The sequence below is a fragment of the Nerophis ophidion genome, linkage group LG03 (assembly GCF_033978795.1).
Source record: "Nerophis ophidion isolate RoL-2023_Sa linkage group LG03, RoL_Noph_v1.0, whole genome shotgun sequence".
NCBI lineage: Eukaryota > Metazoa > Chordata > Actinopteri > Syngnathiformes > Syngnathidae > Nerophis > Nerophis ophidion.
In genome coordinates, this window is record NC_084613.1 from 43834941 (window position 1) to 43856161 (window position 21221).

At 41.1% G+C, this 21221-nt stretch overlaps 1 protein-coding gene across 2 annotated transcripts in view; it reads left to right on the forward strand.

Moving 5' to 3' along the window:
• Positions 1–21221, forward strand: part of msh4 (mutS homolog 4) — a 28667-nt gene that overhangs the window by 6827 nt on the left and 619 nt on the right. The window contains exons 2-19 of one of the 2 annotated variants that reach the window (XM_061895284.1): positions 880–1047; positions 1110–1276; positions 1346–1456; positions 1535–1650; positions 1725–1898; positions 2025–2197; positions 2277–2344; positions 8162–8236; positions 8323–8387; positions 8459–8628; positions 14486–14622; positions 14828–14931; positions 15214–15338; positions 20164–20364; positions 20423–20541; positions 20610–20738; positions 20862–21036; positions 21119–21207. In XM_061895284.1, the coding sequence (XP_061751268.1) occupies positions 880–1047; positions 1110–1276; positions 1346–1456; positions 1535–1650; positions 1725–1898; positions 2025–2197; positions 2277–2344; positions 8162–8236; positions 8323–8387; positions 8459–8628; positions 14486–14622; positions 14828–14931; positions 15214–15338; positions 20164–20364; positions 20423–20541; positions 20610–20738; positions 20862–21036; positions 21119–21207 (2366 nt within the window). The remainder of the gene's footprint in view (positions 1–879; positions 1048–1109; positions 1277–1345; positions 1457–1534; positions 1651–1724; positions 1899–2024; positions 2198–2276; positions 2345–8161; positions 8237–8322; positions 8388–8458; positions 8629–14485; positions 14623–14827; positions 14932–15213; positions 15339–20163; positions 20365–20422; positions 20542–20609; positions 20739–20861; positions 21037–21118; positions 21208–21221) is intronic. The other variant, XM_061895285.1, reaches the window with a different exon arrangement.

Consider the following 21221-nt stretch of genomic DNA (forward strand, 5'->3'; position numbering starts at 1 on the left):
GAAGGGGTGTGTGCGGGTCGAGAGGACCCTTCATATTGAGCATGAGCCCGTGTCATCATGTGAGATGCAACCCTGTAGCAGATATCATTCACTAAAAATGTAGAAACAATTGTAATGCAGATGATACTTTTCATTTGCTTTACAAATTAAGAGAACATACAACCATAAACGTGGATGCATAAGCAAAAGTGCAATATTTTCATCTGTACAGTAATCTATTTATTTATATCCGTACCTTATTGCTTTTTTTATCCTGCACTACCATGAGCTAATGCAATAAAATGTTGTTCCTATCTGTACTGTGAAGTTCAAAAATGTGAGTCCTCTGGATATCAGTCGGACTCACACAACCTTTTTATTTGGATTTGAAACTCCTTCCATCAATCCACAGAGCATTATGGCAGAACTTTGAGACATTCAAAAGTTTTGTTTCCGTGATTTTTGTCTGAAAGTTATTTCGAAAAAACCTCTTTTGCCAATCCTTCTTTGCACCGAACATGCATCCGCCCTGATACATTCTTGGTAGTAGTGTCATGTTCGTAGCGGAATCCAAGATCGTTACTTGATGCTGTCTGCTATTTAGCATCAACATAGCCATTACAGACGTAATATTTTTATTCTCTGCCAATATTACAGCGGAAATCACAAGTTGCAAGGATCCGCAGATGCGTAGTGTGATGAGAAAATATTTGAGAAACGCTGTTTTAGAGGGCTTTGAAGGCTACAATAGTGACTCCTATTAGCCACACCCCTCCCCCCAAAAAACCTACATATGTGTTCTCTTCTCTTATAATGATTGTGAAAAATAGGCTCTTTTCTAAAAAAAATAAATATAGAGATCCCCATTAACAGACACCCTCTTCTCCTTTTTTGACAAAGGTCAGTTCTCCAACAATGTCCAGTTAGTAAGCACCAATCCACCCCACCTTGCCTCTACATCAGACAGCTCCTCCCTCCACAGCCGTGGAGGAATGCCAAAACTCAGGAGAGCCCCAGGTTCAGCTGTGGCCGCACAACCTGCGCGGACACCACTTTGTGGTTACACTGGTACTAAAGCGCCTAAAGTTAAACAGCTGCATCCCATTGTCTCACTTGAATTTGCCTTTTAGCCCCAACCAGTTGCTCCTCTTCAACCACAACGTCTGCTGCATCAGTGATTGTGGCAGTGGTTGAAGGGCGCGGCTTGGCCAGGGGAGAGATTGGAATGGCCAGTCTTAACTTGAACTGTCCAGAGCTTGTACTGTCTCAGTTTTCAGACACTGGAACCTATGCAAAGGTAGCCTAAACAATGACAAATATCATATTAATTGTAAAAAAAATAATGCTATACTGTACACTTATTCAGGTTATAACCATGGTGCATATATTGTTGCCAATGGAGATACTGATGCCAGACACTGCTAGTGAAAAGGGAAAAGGGACAAAGCTATTCAACCTCATCACAGAGAACTTCCAGGTGCTAATGCGAAACATATCATTCAAAAAACTGTCAGTATACTGTCATTAATGCACATATTTTAAAAAATGTTGTCAGGGTGTTGCTTTTACTGCAATCCAAAGAAAATATTTTAATGAGAAAAAAGGGATGGAGTACATCCAGCAGCTGTGTGCTCCAGAATTTAGCACTGTCGTCATGGAAGTTCAAGCCAAGTATGCCACTGAAGACAATAATGTGTGAAAGAAAAGAAAACAGTTTTTTATTACAAAATGGGCATTTTGTGCAGATATTATTGCCTAGCAGCTGCAGCTGCTTTGCTGAAATACTTGGAGTTTATTCAGAACTCTGTGTACGCTGCCAAGTCGCTTAAAGTGAGCTTTAAAGGAAGCCAACAGACGGCCATGATTGACTCCATATCAGCCAGAAACATGGAGTTGGTGGTCAATAACAAAGACCACAGGTAAGAAAGCAAGTGGTGAAACGTCATCTCAGGTGTAACCCTTGCACTGTTTCAGCTCTATATTTACTGTGTGTGCGTGTGTGTGTGTGTGTGTGTGTGTGCGTGCGTGCGTGCGTGCGTGTACAGAAGCAACCATACTCTTTTAGGCGTGCTTAACCACACAAAAACTCCGGGGGGAGCCAGAAGGTTACGCTCTAATATTCTGGAGCCTTTGGTGGATGTGGACACCATCAACACGCGCTTGGACGCTATTCAGGAGATGCTGCAAAATGAAGAATTGTTCTTCGGTTTGAAGAATGGTATGGAACTAACATGTTTTCACACTGACTTATATATATACCAACATGATTTAAATATTCTTCCTTTGCCTTCCCTAAGCTGTAGCTCCTTTCCTAGATATTGACCAGCTGCTCTCTGTTTTGGTCCAGGTCCCAAAACAAGAAACGGTACGTGTAGTTCTTTTCTTTATGTAATAATGACACATTATTACACGGCGGCATGGCTCAGTTGATAGAGCGGCCGAGTCAACAACTTAAGGGTTACAGTTTTGATTCCAGCTAGCCCCATTCTAGTCACTGCGCTTGAATCCTTGGATAAGACAATTTACCCCCCTGCTCTCAATGCCACCCACACTGATTTAAATGTAGACATTGGGTTTCACTAGGTGAAGTGTTTTGATTCTCTAAAGAAAAAGCGCTATATAAATATAATTCACTTCACTACATTTTGTGTATTTGTATGACTAACATAAAACATACCTTTAATTACATAAGTATTGTGGGGTAGGGAAGGCTAATTTATGCCGTTTGTAACATTAACACAAAAATACACAAAAAGCAGTTTCCTCTGTAGAGAAGATCAAAATTGTAACCACACAATTATTATCATGATCAAATGTTGTTATAAGAAAATAAAACTTTATTTATATAGCACTTCTCATACACAGGTAAGTTGTAAAACAAAGTGCCTACTCAGTGGTTAAGAGTGTCCGCCATGAAATCGGTAGGTTGTGAGTTCAAAGTTCAAACCTTGGCCGAGTCATACCAAAGACTATAAGAATGGAACCCGTTAAACAGGGTAACACATGGCATACTGACAAAGCTTAACCTATTGTTACTATAACAATCTACAAGATTAATATAGGTTGCCTCTCTCTCTTCCCCTCCATCTTTTGGTATTCCTTTTTTTATTTTATTTTTTATATCTTTCTACTTATCATTTTGTATACGTATTGTTGCATTTGATCAACTGTATTGTTGATAATAGAGGTAAACTATTGGTATTGTTCATAATAGCGCTTTTTCTATTGGTATTTGTATTGCTCCAAAAATGCTCATTGTCATTTCTATATGATTATTTATTTCACTAACTGTTTCTTTTCTATGACTTTTACGATAATATTTGTATATATCGTATGTGCTGGTGTTGTTCTATTGTTGTTGGTTTTTTTTTGTTATTGTTATGTTTGTTGTTGTTGTTTTTGTCTCTCTATCTAATCCCCCTCTTATCCCCACAATTCCCCCCCCCCTGTCTTCTTTTTTTTCTCTGTCTATCCCCTCCTGCTCCGGCCCGGCTGCACCAAATGATAATATATATACATTTAATACAGTCAAATTCAAATAAGGCAACAAGAGAAGTATCCTACGCTTCTCTTTTGTAAAGTAAATCTGAACAGCTGATATGGGCACCTACATCAACTATATGATTTGCCTGAGAAGCTGGACACTCAGCATCAAGGGTTGGAATCAGGGGTTGAATCACCATTCTCGGGCGCGGCCTCCGCTGTTGCCCACCGCTCTCCTTACCTCCTAGGGGATGGGTCAAACGGAGGTGTTGCATATAGCAAATAACAAATCCAGACTGAGCGTGTTGAAAAACGTGAATAAATAGCTTTTTGATTAGTGCTCGGCAGCAGATGAGCGTGCCAAACACTAACAAGAGGCCAATGAACCCAATCAGTACCAATGGTAACCAAAACAAACCCAATGGTGCACAAAACATGAACTTAGGGAGTCCAAAACTAACAGAACATGACTAAACAAAACATGATCTGGTCAACGGATCATGACAGTAGCCCCCCTTTAAGGACAGATTCCATTAGTACCCAGAATACCACAAAAAAACAAGTTCAGGAGTCTTGGGATGGCCCAGGGAGGACTTTGTGGTGGGTCGCTAGGTCAAGGGTCGCTAGGTCAAGTGTCCCCGAATCCACAGAGGACAAGTCAAGTGGCGGCGGTGAGTGGAATGCCGCTGCAGCAGGCGAGGCGGGCGACCACGGAACGGCCACAGCCATGGCCGCTGAGAAGGTGGACGCGAGTGACGCTAGAACATCAGCAGCCTTTGAGTTCTACGCCCAAGTTGTGGGCATCGCTGCTGTCTGAGCCAAGGGCGTCCATTAATTGGCCACGGAGGGCACCACGTGCGGGCACCTGATAGACGCCTGTGGTGCAGGCCAGCCGGATGTCACGGTGGCGACGACGCTGGAGATAAGGGCAGCGCCATGGGAAGGCCCGCCGGAGACGAGGAAGACTGAGGCACCTCTGGAGCTTGAGCGGCAGGCGAAAAAGGCTGCCGTGGTTTCTGGCGCGGGTACCAGCCGTGGAGCAGGTGCTGGAAGAAACCGTGGTGCAGGAACTGGAAGCAGCCATGGTGCAGGAACTGGTGGTCGCCGTGGTGCAGGAACCGGTGCTAGCCGTGGTGCAGGAACCGGTGCTAGCCGTGGTGCAGGAACCGGTGATAGCCGTGAAGCAGGAGCAGGTGCTAGCCTTGAAGCAGGAACAGGATGTCAGGGATGTTTCCTATCAAATAAAATTATCAAAATGAATCTGACAAAACTGCCCAAAATAATGACTTTTCATAAAAAGTGTTCTTCTGATTCATCTTGACCCGTGTGAGAGGTGAATTGAACCAAGTCAGTGGGTAAGTTGAGCCATCTGGGGGTAAACCAACCATCTGTGTTATAAATTGTAAATCTAGCATAAAAATGTTTAAACGTCTGTCAACTAACCACCAGTTAGTGTCAAAATCATCTAACACCATTCAATATTTAAATTGTCAAGGTTGCAGGGGAATATGAACTGTTGCTCCCTCTTTGCAGTTCCTCTCCTTTTTTAGCACATCACTCAGTGGGAAACAGCCATCCATCCATTCAACCGCTTGTCCTTCTCGGGGGCATGGGGGGTTGCTGGAGCCTATCCCAGCTGCACACGGGCGGAAGGCTGTTTACACCCTGGACAAGTCTTCACCTCATCGCAGGGCCAACACAGATAAACAGACCACATTCACATACTGAGATCAATTTAGTGTTGCCAATTAGCCTATCCCCAGTTGCATGTCTTTGGAGGTGGGAGGAAGCCGGAGTACCCGAGGGAACCCACGCAGTCACAAGGGTAACATGCAAACTTCACACACAAAAAACCCAGAGCCTGTGACTCAGGACATCCTTATTGTGAGGCACCAGCACTAACCCCTCTTCCAGCGTGCTGCCCAGTGGGAACCATGCTTCATCATTTTCTTTGAATGCAAATGTGGGTTTCTCAATGCCAAACCTGATTTTTCTGAGAAATCTGGCACTAGCTTCATTGCCCGCAAGGCTGTCAACCAAGCCAATGTGATGGTGGCTCCTGCATTTGGATACAATTCTTACCATGAACACATCACTAACTTCCCGATCTAAGACATCCTATTGATTTCTTTTATCGCTGCAGCCCTCATGCTCAGAAGTGTCATAAAATGGGATGGCCAATTTACTTTCCTCAAAGCTGCTTTCCCCAGCATTTTTCTTCTGGGGTTGTTGCCTCTTCAGCTTTCCTTGATCTTGTATGTTTCTTTTGCTTTGTGTTCTGCTAGACACCGAACTCTATTTAATAATACAACTCTAACATTTGACAACCAAACAATTAAACAAGGCGACACGGTAAAGAATCTGGGTATTATCTTCGACCCAACTCTCTCCTTTGAGGCACACATTAAAAGCGTTACTAAAACGGCCTTCTTTCATCTCCGTAACATCGCTAAAATTCGCTCCATTCTGTCCACTAAAGACGCTGAGATCATTATCCATGCGTTTGTTACGTCTCGCCTCGACTACAGTAACGTATTATTTTCGGGTCTCCCCATGTCTAGCATTAAAAGATTACAGTTGGTACAAAATGCGGCTGCTAGACTTTTGACAAGAACAAGAAAGTTTGATCACATTACGCCTGTACTGGCTCACCTGCACTGGCTTCCTGTGCACTTAAGATGTGACTTTAAGGTTTTACTACTTACGTATAAAATACTACACGGTCTAGCTCCATCTTATCTTGCCGATTGTATTGTACCATATGTCCCGGCAAGAAATCTGCGTTCAAAGGACTCCGGCTTATTAGTGATTCCCAAAGCCCAAAAAAAGTCTGCGGGCTATAGAGCATTTTCCGTTCGGGCTCCAGTACTCTGGAATACCCTCCCGGTAACAGTTCGCGATGCCACCTCAGTAGAAGCATTTAAGTCTCACCTTAAAACTCATTTGTATACTCTAGCCTTTAAATAGACTCCCTTTTTAGACCAGTTGATCTGCCGTTTCTTTTCTTTTTCTTCTATGTCCCACTCTCCCGTGTGGAGGGGGTCCGGTCCGATCCGGTGGCCATGTACTGCTCGCCTGTGTATCGGCTGGGGACATCTCTGCGCTGCTGGTCCGCCTACGCTTGGGATGGTTTCCTGCTGGCTCCGCTGTGAACGGGACTCTCGCTGCTGTGTCTTGGATCCTCTTTGGACTGGACTCTCGCGACTGTGTTGTATCCATTGTGGATTGAACTTTCACAGTATCATGTTAGATCCGCTCGACATCCATTGCTTTCCTCCTCTCTAAGGTTCTCATAGTCATCATTGTCACTGACGTCCCACTGGGTCATTATTGTCACCAATGTCCCACTGGGTGTGAGTTTTCCTTGCCCTAATGTGGGCCTACCGAGGATGTCGTGGTGGTTTGTGCAGCCCTTTGAGACACTAGTGATTTAGGGCTATATAAGTAAACATTGATTGATTGATTGATTGTTTCTGTTTATTTTTCCTCTCTTCATGGTCAAGTTCGATTGCCTGCTTTTCAGTTGTATCAGCCAGGATTCTTGTCTTCAGACGCTTTTGGTTATTTAGTTTTCTGGGCTGCTTATTTTTGGGTAAGGGTATAACCTCAATTGGAGACACATATGATCCCGTATGGTTAGGGTGTGCCACTGCGTCACTTGGTGAAGCACATAAATGCTGGCCCCGGTGAATGTAGCTAAACAGACAGACAAGTTGAAACCATGGCTGCATCACTAGCACCTGCAGGCTTCTGCTTCAGGTTGTGCCTGTCTGACACCATGGATGGCTCAAATTGTGTATTGGAGAAGACACTGCTGCTGTAAGGGAAATTCCGTGGAGATATTCTGTGATGTTATTGCTGACATTAATACCTCATTTACAGTTTTTTAAATGTGTTCTGCTAGCTCTTTCTCCACCTCTTGAGAAGAATATCTTTGCTTCTGCTATTCCACCATACTCTACTTTTTTTATTTCCTTTGCCTCCCTCTTTTTCATGAACCTGTTCAATGCTGACCTGACAGTTTGTCTGTCTGTCTTTTGCCACTGATCTGATGGACTTTCCACCCTGGACATCACTTGCAGTTCTCTCCATCTCTTAAAGAGGTCATTAGCCCTGACTGTTTTTTTCTCGTATAGGCTCTTAGCATGATACCTTTTTACAACGATAACATATGACAAACACACCTAACAAGTTCAACACTCGAATGAAATACCATAATATTTGCCAAATATTACATGTCAGTGCTTTATGGATGGGTAAATTGATTCACTGACTTAATTTTTCCCCTAGTCTTTGACTCACTTTTCCCCATAGCCACCTTGTTAAAAAAAAGGGGGGTCGTGGGGGTGGGGGTAGCTTAAAAATGTAGGCTAATCTTTACTGAAGGGGTTTACTTGATTTTATACATTAGCAAATGACCATCATGTATGGTACATCATTTTAGAACTGGGTTAATTTGCTTTGGCAAAACAGTTATTTTACCCTATATACAGATTGTTTTTTGACAAGCAAAAAAAATTGTTTTGTGTAAAAAGATACTTATCTCTTCTGCCATTTTCTTCTCTGTTTTACTGCAAGTTGGAAATGTTGTGTGTGTCCTAATTTTTTGGTACTATGACCAATTACATAGAAAACAATGGGTGGGTCAACTTACTCACTTACTCATCTTACCCCACTTCCCACACTTGTGTTTTTATAGGTTCCGATAGCAGAGGCAAAGATTACACACGTTATTCAGCTGAAACATACTTTGGATCTGGTGCCACAGTTGAGGGTGTGTGGCTTCTAATGTACACATGTTTGTAATATCCAAAGATAGCTTCAAAATGGTTTTAATAAAATATTAATTTTAATAAACAGGTGACATTGAAAAACTGCAACACAGCTCTTCTCAAGGCATACAGTACATCGCTGGAAGACAACAGGTACCACGTCTGATGCGTCTGTAGCTGTCATGTTTGATGTATACTTAAACAATGGTTTTGTGCACACCTAGATTTGACATAATCTTGAAGCAAATCCACACAGTGATTAATGATGACACTACCTACCTGAAGGGGAGCCTCAATATGCGCACGCAAAAGTGCTACGCAGTGCGACCTAACATCAACGAGTTCCTGGACATTTCTCGTCGAGCATACACTGAAATAGTGGATGATATTGCAGGTGTCCATTTTATTTGTCATCTATTTGTATGTCACATCGTTATCTGCAGCTAATTGTATAACCCTTGCGTAACCTTAAAGGGGAATTTTGCCTATCATTTACAGTCCCTATGTAAGACAAGAACAATTTTTTTCTTTTTTTATGCCTTCTAATTTGTAAAATACAGCAAGTACAATGCAGCTAATGCGAGTACACTTTTACACCCATATAGACCTCTAAAAAAATGCCTACAATTTTAAATTTACATCTCGTGACCGGAATATTAACCAATTACGATTGATATTGTTATAATAAGCACTAACGCAGATTAACAAATTTTAGCGGTGCCGTGATCACAGAGAGCTACAGTAACTAGCTCATGCAGCTACTGTATTGACTCACTGAGCTGCTGCTGTTGCATTGCAGCTGAGTTGGTAAAAATGTATTCTAGATTATAAATCAATCACCTGTATAGAAGAAGGTTGTGGCCATAAACTGAGAAGTTCATCAACTTTGACATCTACCTTTGTCCCGAAGATTGTGAGAAAGACACAAAAAGACGCTTGTATGCGTCACTTTTTTGTTACCTGTATGGGGATTATTAATAATTATTCATCTTAACGGTAAGATATGAACATCCCGTCAGTCGGCAGACCTTGTACTGTAAGTGATATTTGTATTGTGTTAGAATTATGTATTTATTGTTTAGCACTTAGCAATCTTGCTGCATGATGCTTAGTATTTTGCTCAAGTTAGATCTGTTTAGCACGCAGCTTCTAAAACTTGTAGCTCATCCTACTATTCCGGTTAGAAAATATAAGGTTCTGAATCATCATTTGTTCCAAAGTATTCATTGTTGATTCTAATGAAATCTGCTATGAGTATTAGTGTTGTTATGGTTGAAGGGAAATTCAAACATTGTGATGTGTCTGTGAAATCAATACGCCTCTGTATGCTTTAAATGAGCAAAATATGTTAATATTACTTGTTAATATGAATGTGCTTGTTAATACATCATTTATATACTGACAGTGTATATATAAAATGATGATGGAGGCTTTTGGATGTTTTTTAAAGCGCTCGTAGGCGGAATAGAGCGAATCTCATTCGCTCCATTGTTAATCCAACTTTTATTTATTGACTTTTTCACATATACAGAAAAAAAAGTGCAAGTTGAAACAGTACAATTTTAAAGTCAGTGAATTCTTCACACCCTTACCCCTAAAACCACCCTCCCACCCCACTCAGGTCGAACCAACCAGGGACACATGGCACAAACAACAAGTAAGACGAAAAAGACACACACATACACCCACCCGTACAAGACCAACGACAGAAAGAGACTAAACGGAGAGAGAAAGGGAGAAAAAAACTAATAAAAATAATAATAATAATACTAAATAAAAGGGAGATTATTCCTCGTCTGCATCTGGACAAAGTCAAGAGAGTTGACATACAGTAAGAAGAGACTCCATGAACTTTCAAACACTTGAGCAGAGCCATTTAGTGAAAACCTAAGTTTTTCCAATTTTAAATTGTAAAGAACCTCTTTAATCCAACAGCCATGTGATGGGGGGTGAGTCAGCTTCCAATTGAACAAGATCAGTCGCCTGGCCAGCAAGAGCGTAAAAGCCACAGCGCGTTTTAGTGGTACAGAGCACGTGTTATCAGGGCATATGCCGAAAATGGCTGATAATGGGTTGGAGGGAAAGTCTTGACCGTATGCCTTTCCGATAGTGTCAAAAATGTCCTCCCAAAAGGAACATAATTTAGAGCAGGACCAGAACATACGGACATGATCAGCCGGAAATTGTTTGCATCTATTACAGGTATTGCTAACAGTGCGGTAGATTTTGGATAGTTTTGAATTAGTGTAGTGAATTTTATGGATTACTTTGCATTGGATGAGACCATGACGGGCACATATCGAGGAGGAGTGGACCAGTTTCAGGGTAGAGTTCCAGAGTTTATCAGATATGTTGGTGTTAAGATCGCTCTCCCACAAGGCTCTTATCACTGATAAAAGAGTTTGGAGCAATTGAGCTTAAGGATGTATATATCACAGAGATACATTTTTTATGATTTGGGCTCAGAGAGAGCAATGTATCTATAAGTTTCTGGAGGACGATTTGGGAAGTGTGGGAACTGCTTCTTTACGAAGTCCCTCACCTGAAAAAAACGAAAAAGGTGGGAGTTTGGCAAATCGTATTTGGAAGAGTTCAGCGAAGGATGAGAACACTCCGTCAGTATAGAGGTCTTCCACAGTGGTGATACCGTGATTGTGCCAGGTCATAAATGCGGGGTCGGTACGGGAAGGTATAAATAACAGTTTTTTAAGTAGCGGGATCAATATAGATGGGCCCTGAAAACCCAAATGTTTCCTTAGCTGGTTCCATATTTTCATGGAGATCGATACAATGGTGTTTGCACCTTCAAGTTTAAATGGAAAAGGGAGTGGTGAGCATAAGCAAGAATGTAATGAAAAGTGTGGGATTGCCGTTTGCGAATCTCATTAGATCCATCGTTAGCTGACTTTTGCTTGCATGTATTTAGTATTTAAAATGCATTAACAAAAAAAGACGTGTTCTTGTACCACATAAGGATTGTAAATGATGGACAAAATATTTTAAAAAGTGGTCTTGTTGCACAGACAAGGCAAGGCAATGGACATATGCGAATCCTCCATCCTATGTGTGTGTGTCAACATTTTGGACGATCTGAAATAAAAACATTTTGACTCTTGACTCATTTGACTGCAGTGACTCTGAAGGTCCAAAAAAAACGCTTACAAAAGTGTCGTAAGTCAGTAATAAGTTATGTTTTGCTTTCAAAGCTTGACATCTGCTAAAGGAAAATTATGTATATCAATCACAATACCTATGTAAGACAGTAACACATTTTTTTTAATGCATTCTAATTTGTAAATAAATGCTGGCAAAAGTCATTAAACAATGGAGTTAATAGGATTTGCTCTAAAAACCTCCATCATAAGATGTATAATGTATGTTTTTTGGTCTGTTCCTTCAACAATAACAAGAACTACGGATCATAGCAAACTTCATGGGAGCCAACAGAGACTACTTTAGGTCAAAAAAATTATCCATAACCTTATATTTTTGAGCCGAAAATAAAAGGGACGATCTACAGGTTATAGAAGCTGAGTGCTAAGCAGATCTAACATTAGTGGAACACTAATCATCATGTACTGTAGCAGTATTGCTAAGTGGTGAGTAAGAAATGTAAACAAGGAACATAATAAAACAATCACTTACTGTACAATGTATGTTCTCACTGGGATGCTGACTGGCGGGATGTTTGTATCTTTGGATGAATAATTAATCATAATCCAGATGCAGGTAAAAAAAATAATAAATCAAGGTGACGCAAACAGGGCAGTACGGTGGAAGAGGGGTTAGTGCATTTTCCTCAGAATACGAAGGTTCTGAGTAGTCCTAGGTTCAATCCCGGGCTCTGGATCTTTCTGTGTGGAGTTTGCATGTCCTGCCTGTGACTGCGTGGGTTCCCTCCCACCACCAAAGACATGCACCTGGGGATAGGTTGATTGGCAACATTAAATTGGCCCTAGTGTGTGAATGTGAGTGTGAATGTTGTCTGTCTATCTGTGTTGGCCCTGTGATGAGGTGGCGACTTGTCCAGGGTGTACCCCGCCTTCCGCCTGATTGTAGCTGAGATAGGCTCCAGCGCACCCCGTGACCTCGAAGGGAATAAGCGGTAGAAAAAGGATGGATGGGTGATGCAAACAAGTGTCTGTCCGTTGCTTTCTCGTCATCTTCGGGTCTCTGTTGAATGTAGGTTGACTAACTTCTTGGTTCATGGCCACAACCTTCTACAGGTGCTGTTCATATTATTAGAATATCATGAAAAAGTTGATTTATTTCAGTAATTATATTCAGAACATGAAACTTACATATTATATCAATTCATTACACATAGTGATATATTTGAAATGTTATTTATTTTAATTTTGATGATTAGTACGGACAATTACTGAAAATCCCAAATTCAGTATCTCAGAAAATGAGAATATTAGTTACGATTAGTACCAACAAATATTTTTAGAAATGTGGGCCAACTGAAAAGTATGAACATGGAAAGTTTCAGCATGTACGGCAATCAATACTTAGTTGCAGCTCCCTTTGCCTGAATTGCTGCAGCAATACGGCGTGGCATGGAGTCCACCAGTCTGTTGCACTTCTCAGGTGTTATGAGAGCCCAGGTTGCTTTAATAGTGGCCTTCAGCTCTTCAGCATTGTTGGGTCTGGCATCTCGCATCTTCCGCTTCAAAATACCCCATAGGTTTTCTATGGGGTTAAGGTCAGGTGAGTTTGCAGGCCAATCAAGAACAGGGATACCATGGTCCTTAAACCAAGTACTGGTAGATTTGGCACTGTGTGCAGGTGCCAAGTCATGTTGGAAAATGAAATCTTCACCTCCATAAAATTGGTCCGCGGCAGGCAGCATAATGTGTTCTAAAACTTCCTGGTAGACTGCTGCATTGACCCTAGACCCCAGGAAACACAGTGGACCAACACCAGCAGATGACATGGCACCCCAGACCATTACCGATTGTGGAAATTTGACACTGGACTTCAGGCAACGTGGATTCTGTGCCTCTCCTGTCTTCCTCCAGACTCTGGGACCTTGATTTCCAAAGGAGATACAAAATTTACTTTCATCTGAAAACATAACTTTGCACCACTCAGCAGCAATCCTGTCCTTTTTGTCTTGAGCCCAGGCGAGACGCTTTTGACGTTGTCTCTTATTCAAGAGTGGCCTTACACAAGGAATGCGACAGCTAAAGCCCATATCTTGCATACGTCGGTGCGTGGTGGTTCTTGAAGCACTGACTCCAGCTGCAGTCCACTCTTTGTGGATCTCCCCCACATTTTTTAATCGGTTTTGTTTGACAATCCTCTCCAGGGCGCGGTTATCCCTCTTGCTTGTACACTTTTTTCTACCACATCTTTGTCTTCCCTTTGCCTCTCTATTAATGTGCTTGGACACAGAGCGCTGGGAACATCCAACCTCTTTGGCAATGACCTTTTGTGTCTTGCCCTCCTTCTTTAAAGTATCAATGGTCATCTTTTGGACAGTTGTCAAGTCAGCAGTCTTCCCCATGATTGTGTGTCATACAGAATCAAAACGAGAGACCATTTAAAGGCTTTTTCCAGGTGTTTTGAGTTAGTTAGCTAATTTTAGTGTGGCACCAGGTGTCTTCAATATCTGACCTTTTCACCATATTCAAATTTTCTGAGATGTTGAATTTAGGGTTTTCATTGGTTGTCAACTATAATCATCTCCTTTTTGGCAAAAAACACTTGAAATGTATCAGTCTGTTTGGAATGAATGCATAAATTTTACAAGTTTGTCTTTCTAAATGGAATTAATGAAATAAATCAACTTTTTCATGATATTCTAATAATATGACCAGCACCTGTACTTTAGGCATTATTTAGAATCTTTCTCTCTCTCTCTCTCTCTCTCTCTCTCTCTCTGTCTCTCTCTCTCTTTCTCTCTTTATATATATATATATATATATATAAAATGTTTTCATAGAAAAAACATAGTAATATATCACGATTACAGTCCTATAACAATAAAGGGAGTTAATATGATTTAATGAGTTTAAGTATATACTTTATGTTCATATCCTATTCTAACTGTACAATCAAAAACACAATGCAATTTTATTTTAAGAAATTACAAATTTGCATTTCATTGAATATTCCCTTTCATTTACCTCACAAGAGTCCTAAAATTCTGCTTGTTCATTAATTTGGTAGGTTAAAAATAAATATTACACTTTCTGAGTGGTCTTATGTTCTTTGTGAACGTCACAACAGCTACTGTTTCTCAGGATTTGTAAACCAGATGGCAGAGAAGTCTGGCTTTCCCATGCGCACCAGCTTCAGTACAGCTCGTGGTTTCTTCATTCAGATGAAATTGGAAGGAATAATCTTGCCCCAAGGGAAACTTCCTCCAGAGTTCATCAAGGTATCTGCATACTAAGCGCTTGCACCATTTTTGTATCACATTCATGTGTGCATCATCTTTTAATGGATTTGTAAAGGTGACATAGTATATAACATTTTCCATGTGGTGTCACAGTTTGTTTTATATCTATGATTTGCCTTCATTTGCGACCTCAATGTGATTTATTGTACGAGCGTAATTGGTGGCTTTACAACCCTCCACGCAGGTCACCAGACACAAAGACAACTATAGCTTCACCACCACAGACCTGATGAAGATGAATGACCGCTGTGATGAGGCCCTGAAGGAAATCTTTCACGTCTCCTACGTGTGAGGACAGAAACACACTTTGTTCTCTTTTATGCATGACATTATTTACATTATGTAAAAACTGGTGACCTTTAAAGGATCATGATTGAAAATGAATTAATTAATAATTACTTAATCTATACGATTAGTTAAACCCTAAAATATGACAGTTTAATTGAATAAAATACAGTTTTAATTGGACTTCAATGTATTGGTTCATCTGATTCTAGTATCTGCCCCTGACTGATTTGTCCGCTCGAGTGTGCTGTTAGTAAAATAATTTGGAATTTGTGTCCTTCCAAGGGTAATATGTCAACTGCTCAGCACAATCCGTGAACACATTCACTGTCTCTACAAACTGTCTGATGCTGTATCCATGCTGGATATGCTGCTGTCCCTGGCAAACGCATGCACCAACTCAGACTATGGTGAGTGTGAACCACTGCTGAGCAAGTCTCGAAGATGGCGAGTTTGCGTCCTCAGCTGTCTGAAAGTATCTGTGCACCGACACAGACTACCGCCTTGTGCTCAAAATACTTTTGTTACATAAGCATGCACAAGAGTGCCATACTTACCTAGACATATCATGATCTCCCCTCTGGATGAGAGCTGACTGAGTGTAACGACTGCAGACAGCTACATTTCAAATGATAAAAAAACATACACATGAACTTCCCCCCACCAATATAAGCACCGTTCTACTCTTAAATATTTATATCTGTTTGACTGTAAAGACAGGGTTGTTGACAGGTTCCCCTAAGAAGGAGGCCTACAGGTCTTAAGCGCCTCCTTATGGCTGGTTACAGCAGTTCACTTGTTCCACCTTTTTTATGTTACAGCCTTATTCCAAAATGCTATATATGTATTTTTGTCAGCCGTTGCTCAATACTTTGTTGATGTACCATTGGCAGCAATTACAGCATCAAGTGTTGTTTTAAAGGGAAGGCGTGGCACAGCGGAAGAGTGGCCGTTCGCAACCCGAGGGTCCCTGGTTCAATCACCACCTAGTACCAACCTCGTCACGTTCGTTGTGTCCTGAGCAAGACACTTCACCCTTGTTCCTGATGGGTGCTGGTTAGCGCCTTGCCTGGCAGCTCCCTCCATCAGTGTGTGAATGTGTGTGTGAATCGGTAAATGTGGAAGTAGTGTCAAAGCGCTTTGAGTAACTTGAAGGTAGAAAAGCGCTATACAAGTACAACCCATTTATCATTTAAATTAATGCCACAAGCTTGACACACATATCTTTGGGCAGTTACCACCATTCCTCTTTGCAGCGCTTCTCAAGCTCCATTGGGTTCGATGGGAAGTGTTGGTTTTCATCCAAGATGTCTCTGCACATTGCTGCATTCATCTTTCCCTCTACCATGATTAGTCTTCCAGTTCCTGCTGCTGAAAAACATCCCCACAGCATGATGCTGCTACCACCATGCTTCCCTATAGGGATGGTATTGGCCTACTGATAAAGGGTGTCTGTTTTCCTCCAAACATGACGCCTGGCATTCACAATTTTTGTGTCATCAGACCAGATCTCTTTTTTTGTGCTAATTTTGGAGAGTATTTTAATTGTATTTTGGCAACATTTTTCAGAAGAAATGGCTTCTGTCATGTCACTTCACTATACAGCCCAGATTGATGGATTGCTGCAGAGATGGTTCTCCTTCTGGAAGGTTCTCCAGCTCAGTCACAATCAGGTTCTTGGTCACCTCCCTGACTAGACTAAGATGAATGCAGCAATGTACAGAGACATCCTGGATGAACACCAATGCCTCCCATCCAAACTGATGGAGCTTGAGAGGTGCTGCAAAGAGATGAGACTGGGTGAAGAGGAATGAGGGAAACTACACCAAGATAGGTGTGCCAAGCTTGTGGCATTGTATTAAAGAAAAATTGAGGCTGTACTCGCTGCCAAAGGAGCATAAACAAAGTAGTCAGCAAAGGCTGGGATTAATTATGTAAATTGAATTTTATTTTTATTTTTTTATTTTTATAAATTAGGAAAAAATAAAATAAAAAAAACTTCTCACATTGTCATTAAGGGGTATTGTGTGTAGAATATTGAGGACAAAAATGAATTTATTGCATTTTGGAATAAGACTGTAAAATAATAAAATGTGAAAAAAGTGAAGCGCTGTGAATACTTTCTGGATGCACCGTAAATGTCAAATTAATTGGACATTGAGTTGTCATGAGGGCCATGAGATGCAGGAAGACTTCCAGTATTAGCATCTTGTGTATCATTCAAACATGAATGATACACAAGTATCTAGCCAGATGGAAGAAGTATTTGAATAAATCAACGGGCCGACCAGAAAATATGAATACATACTGTATACTACATAGTCCTTAGGTTTATCGTGAATATGATAGGTACTCGCGATGCAACGGTACGGTCCATACATCGTTTAGATTCGTACCCATGAACCGCCACCTTAGCATGCTGGAGGAGTTTGAGTACCCAAATGAGGCTACATGCCGCTAGTGTGGTTTCCGAAGGCAAACTGGTCCGAGGTGATGGTTCAAACTAAAAACAGTTCCAAAGACTCTGATGAAGAAAAGAAGATCCAGGAACCGCACCTCGCCAAGGCAAGGGATACCGAGGCCCTACTTTAGAGCCAGGCCCAGGACAGCGACTCATCAGCAAGCGCCTGGTGGCCAGGACTTCCCCCACAGTGCTCTCCAGGGCGGTTTGGGCTCATGTGGTTCCGGTTTCTGGTTGGGAGGGGGCGGTCTTCCCGTTCGGGCGTGGTCTTTTGGCCCCTCGGGCGGGGCGTCCCGCTTTTCTGCCCGCATGGGTTGTGGTCTCTTGCTGGGGTTCCTGTCGCTGGCTGGCCTGGCTGTGTGGGGCCGGTGGTCCCTTGTTCCCTGGGCACCATACATACTGTTTTGGGTTGGGCTCTCTGGGTGGCTGTGGCCGGAGTTTGGCTCCCACACACACTGGGAGACAAATATATTGTACATAGAAATGCACATACAGTAAATACTCACATACACACAATTATACATACATACAGTATATACACACATACATTAATTCATTAATACATACTGTACATACGCACACACGTTGGTACTTACCCACATTCATACCTACGCTCCCACATACATACACAAATACAGTACATACTGTACATACACACCATGGTACATGCATCCACACCAGTGACGTGCTGTCAAGGGAGGCAAGTGAGGCAGTGCCTCACCTGCCATCAAGTGGCTTAGAAGAGGGAGCTGATAGTGTGTGTGTGTGTGTGTGTGTGTGTGTGTGTGCGTGCGTGCGTGCGTTGATTGTGGTATTTGGGACTGTCAAACATAAAAGTTACAAGGAGGAAGCTGCAAGAGATTAAAGAGGAACTGCAGTTTTTTACCTATTGTTCACAATTATTATTAAAGACATGACAACGGATGTATTTTTTTTAATGCTTTCCTAAATAAAAGCAAATAAAAGTCCACTTACAACGGAGCCAATGGGAGGTCCTCTATTTTGCCCATAAAACCCAATAAAAAAAACATCCAGATAGTGCCAACAATACTCTATTTACATTTTGTGACTGGAATATTAACCAAGTATTAGTGGTATTGTAATTATAAGCTCTAACGCAGACCAACTATCTACAGCGGTGCCGTGGTCAAAAACTTGAGTGCCAACATTGACTTAATTTACTGATCAGCTGCTTTCCTCGTTTCCTTGCTCATCAAACTTTATTGTATATCATAAATCATGTCTCTCACCTGGATAGTAGAAGAACGAGGACATACTCTGACCAGTTGGCAAATTTTGACAGCCATTTAAGACCCAGACATGGCGAGAAAGACACGAAAAGACGCTTGGTTCTACTCCCTTGTCTTTGCAAGGATTACAAGTCATTCTTCATCTAAATAGGAATATACGAGCATCCTAGTAGTTGGCATCCTAATGACACCAGACCCAGTGCTGTAAGTTATGTTTTATTATGTTTGTTAGCTCTCATAAAGTCTGCAGTGAGCAGTAATCAATGACTAAGTTGAAAAAAAGCGGACATCGTGATGCGTTTTTGAAATTATTGCGCCGCGTATGCCTAAAAAGAGCAAAATACGTAAATATTAAATGTTATTATAAATGTGTCTGTTACTACATTACATATATACCGGTACGTACAGCACGTATATAAAAAATATTTTTTTAGGGTGTGTTTGGCAGAATAGAGCAGCTCCCTTAGGCGCCATTGTAAACAGACTTTGGATCACAGTTTTTTCCTATTTAGAATGCATTAAAAAAATACATCTGGTGTAATGTCTTTCATAATGATTGTAAACAATAGGCAACATTCACCCAAAAAGTGCAGTTCTTCTTTAAGGGTTTTGCTATTTGTTGTGTATAAATAATTTCCCCTTTTTTTTTTTTTCATTTATCTTATAACATAAATGTCTTAAAGTGGACTGCACCTGTTTTTGTGTATTTGGTTGTCGGCATATGTACCAACAATTGGAAATCAAACCATGTAGACAAAGCGGAGATATTTATAAAACTATTTTGCTTTTCTTCGTACTTCCTCCAAATGAACCGTTTGGAATTTCTAATACATCTGACAGAAGAAACGCGATCATTTAAGCCACTATGTAATTATTGATATCTTATTTGAATACAAAAATACTTCTGACCAATAAGTTACGGCCAAAAACACACGCCAATTGAAATACAGACAGATATTTTTTTATACACAGATAAATCATAATACGGACAGACAGATATTTTTTTTACACACAGACAAATCATACTAAAGACAGACAACTTTAAACACACATTCACAGAATCGATTACAAACACAGGTTGAAACACAGACACAAACATTAGTACACACACAAATTGAATTAAATATGCACAGTTTGAGATACGTGTTTGCAAATAATTTTGCTACAATAATACTTCCATAGAAGACGCAGTCAAAGTAGAGGCATGTAAATAAGACTGGCCACAAAACGGCGCATCCTGAAGAGACGGTCAGAAAGTGGCTCAAAAATTATCTGTTAAACATAAAACCAAAGCAAAATGTTGACCAAAGCACCACCATTACATGTTATGTAGACCACAACGAAGTGTTTTAAATGGAGAAAAAAATCATAATATGATCCCTTTAAAGTCTTATGCCACTTGTGTCATTTACAATCAGACGTGTTAACAGTTGAACTCTCTAAAATCAAAATGCTGTATATTTGTTTTTACAGTACATCGCTGTTTGCATATGCTTGCTTGAAATGATATTATGTGTCTGCCAGTGCGTCCAGAGTTCACAGACACACTCGCTATAAAGCAAGGTCGCCACCCAATCCTGGAGCGAATGGCCAGACAGCAGCTTGTATCCAACAACTGCTACGTCTCTGAAGGCAGCAACTTTGTCATTATCACTGGTCCCAACATGAGTGGGAAATCGACGTATTTAAAGCAGGTGGCACTGTGCCAAATCATGGCTCAGATAGGTAGGCATTTACTACATTTGTATATTGTGAATTTTGAGCACATCAAACTTTTTTACAGGTTCTTTTGTCCCTGCCGAGTATGCTTCTTTTCGTGCCGCTGATCAAATCTTCACAAGAATTGGTGTGGATGACAATTTTGAAACCAGCTCTTCCACATTCATGTTGGAAATGAAGGAGGTATACTATTAAGTGTGTGGAAAAAAGCCACAGCTTCACCATTCACACTATTTTAACCTTCCTGAAAGATCACATATATAGTCCACAACGTTAGCGATCGGTCCCTCATCATCATCGACGAACTGGGACGTGGAACCAGTGCAGAGGAAGGAATAGGGATCTGTCACTCTGTTTGTGAGTTTCTCCTCAACTTGAAGGTAGAGAAAACTATTCTATAATTAGCTAAATGCGTCTTGTACAATTACCGGTAATTAAACATTCTACTCACTCGCATTGGTTGGAGTATTTTAGGTGTGTGTAGTTTCTGTTCTGTTTTGTAGGCTTTTACTCTGTTTGCAACACACTACCTTGAGCTGTGCCAACTGGAGTGTCTGTATCCCAACGTGGAGAACCAGCACATGCAGGTTCAGCACACCCGCACACATGACACTGGCGCCGAGAGTGTGGTGTACACCCACTTACTGAGTGGAGGATACTCCGAGGAAAGACACTACGGTAATCAATTTGTGCCATCACATTGATTAATTGTTTACCAGGAGGTTGCTAACATATCTATTGCTTACCGTTGTTTTTTTAGGTCTTAGGGCAGCAGAAATGACCTCGCTTCCTTCAAGCATAATCCAGGAAGCAAAGACATTTGCTTTTAAAGTCAGCAAGCAGCTTTTGGTGGGTTTTATTAT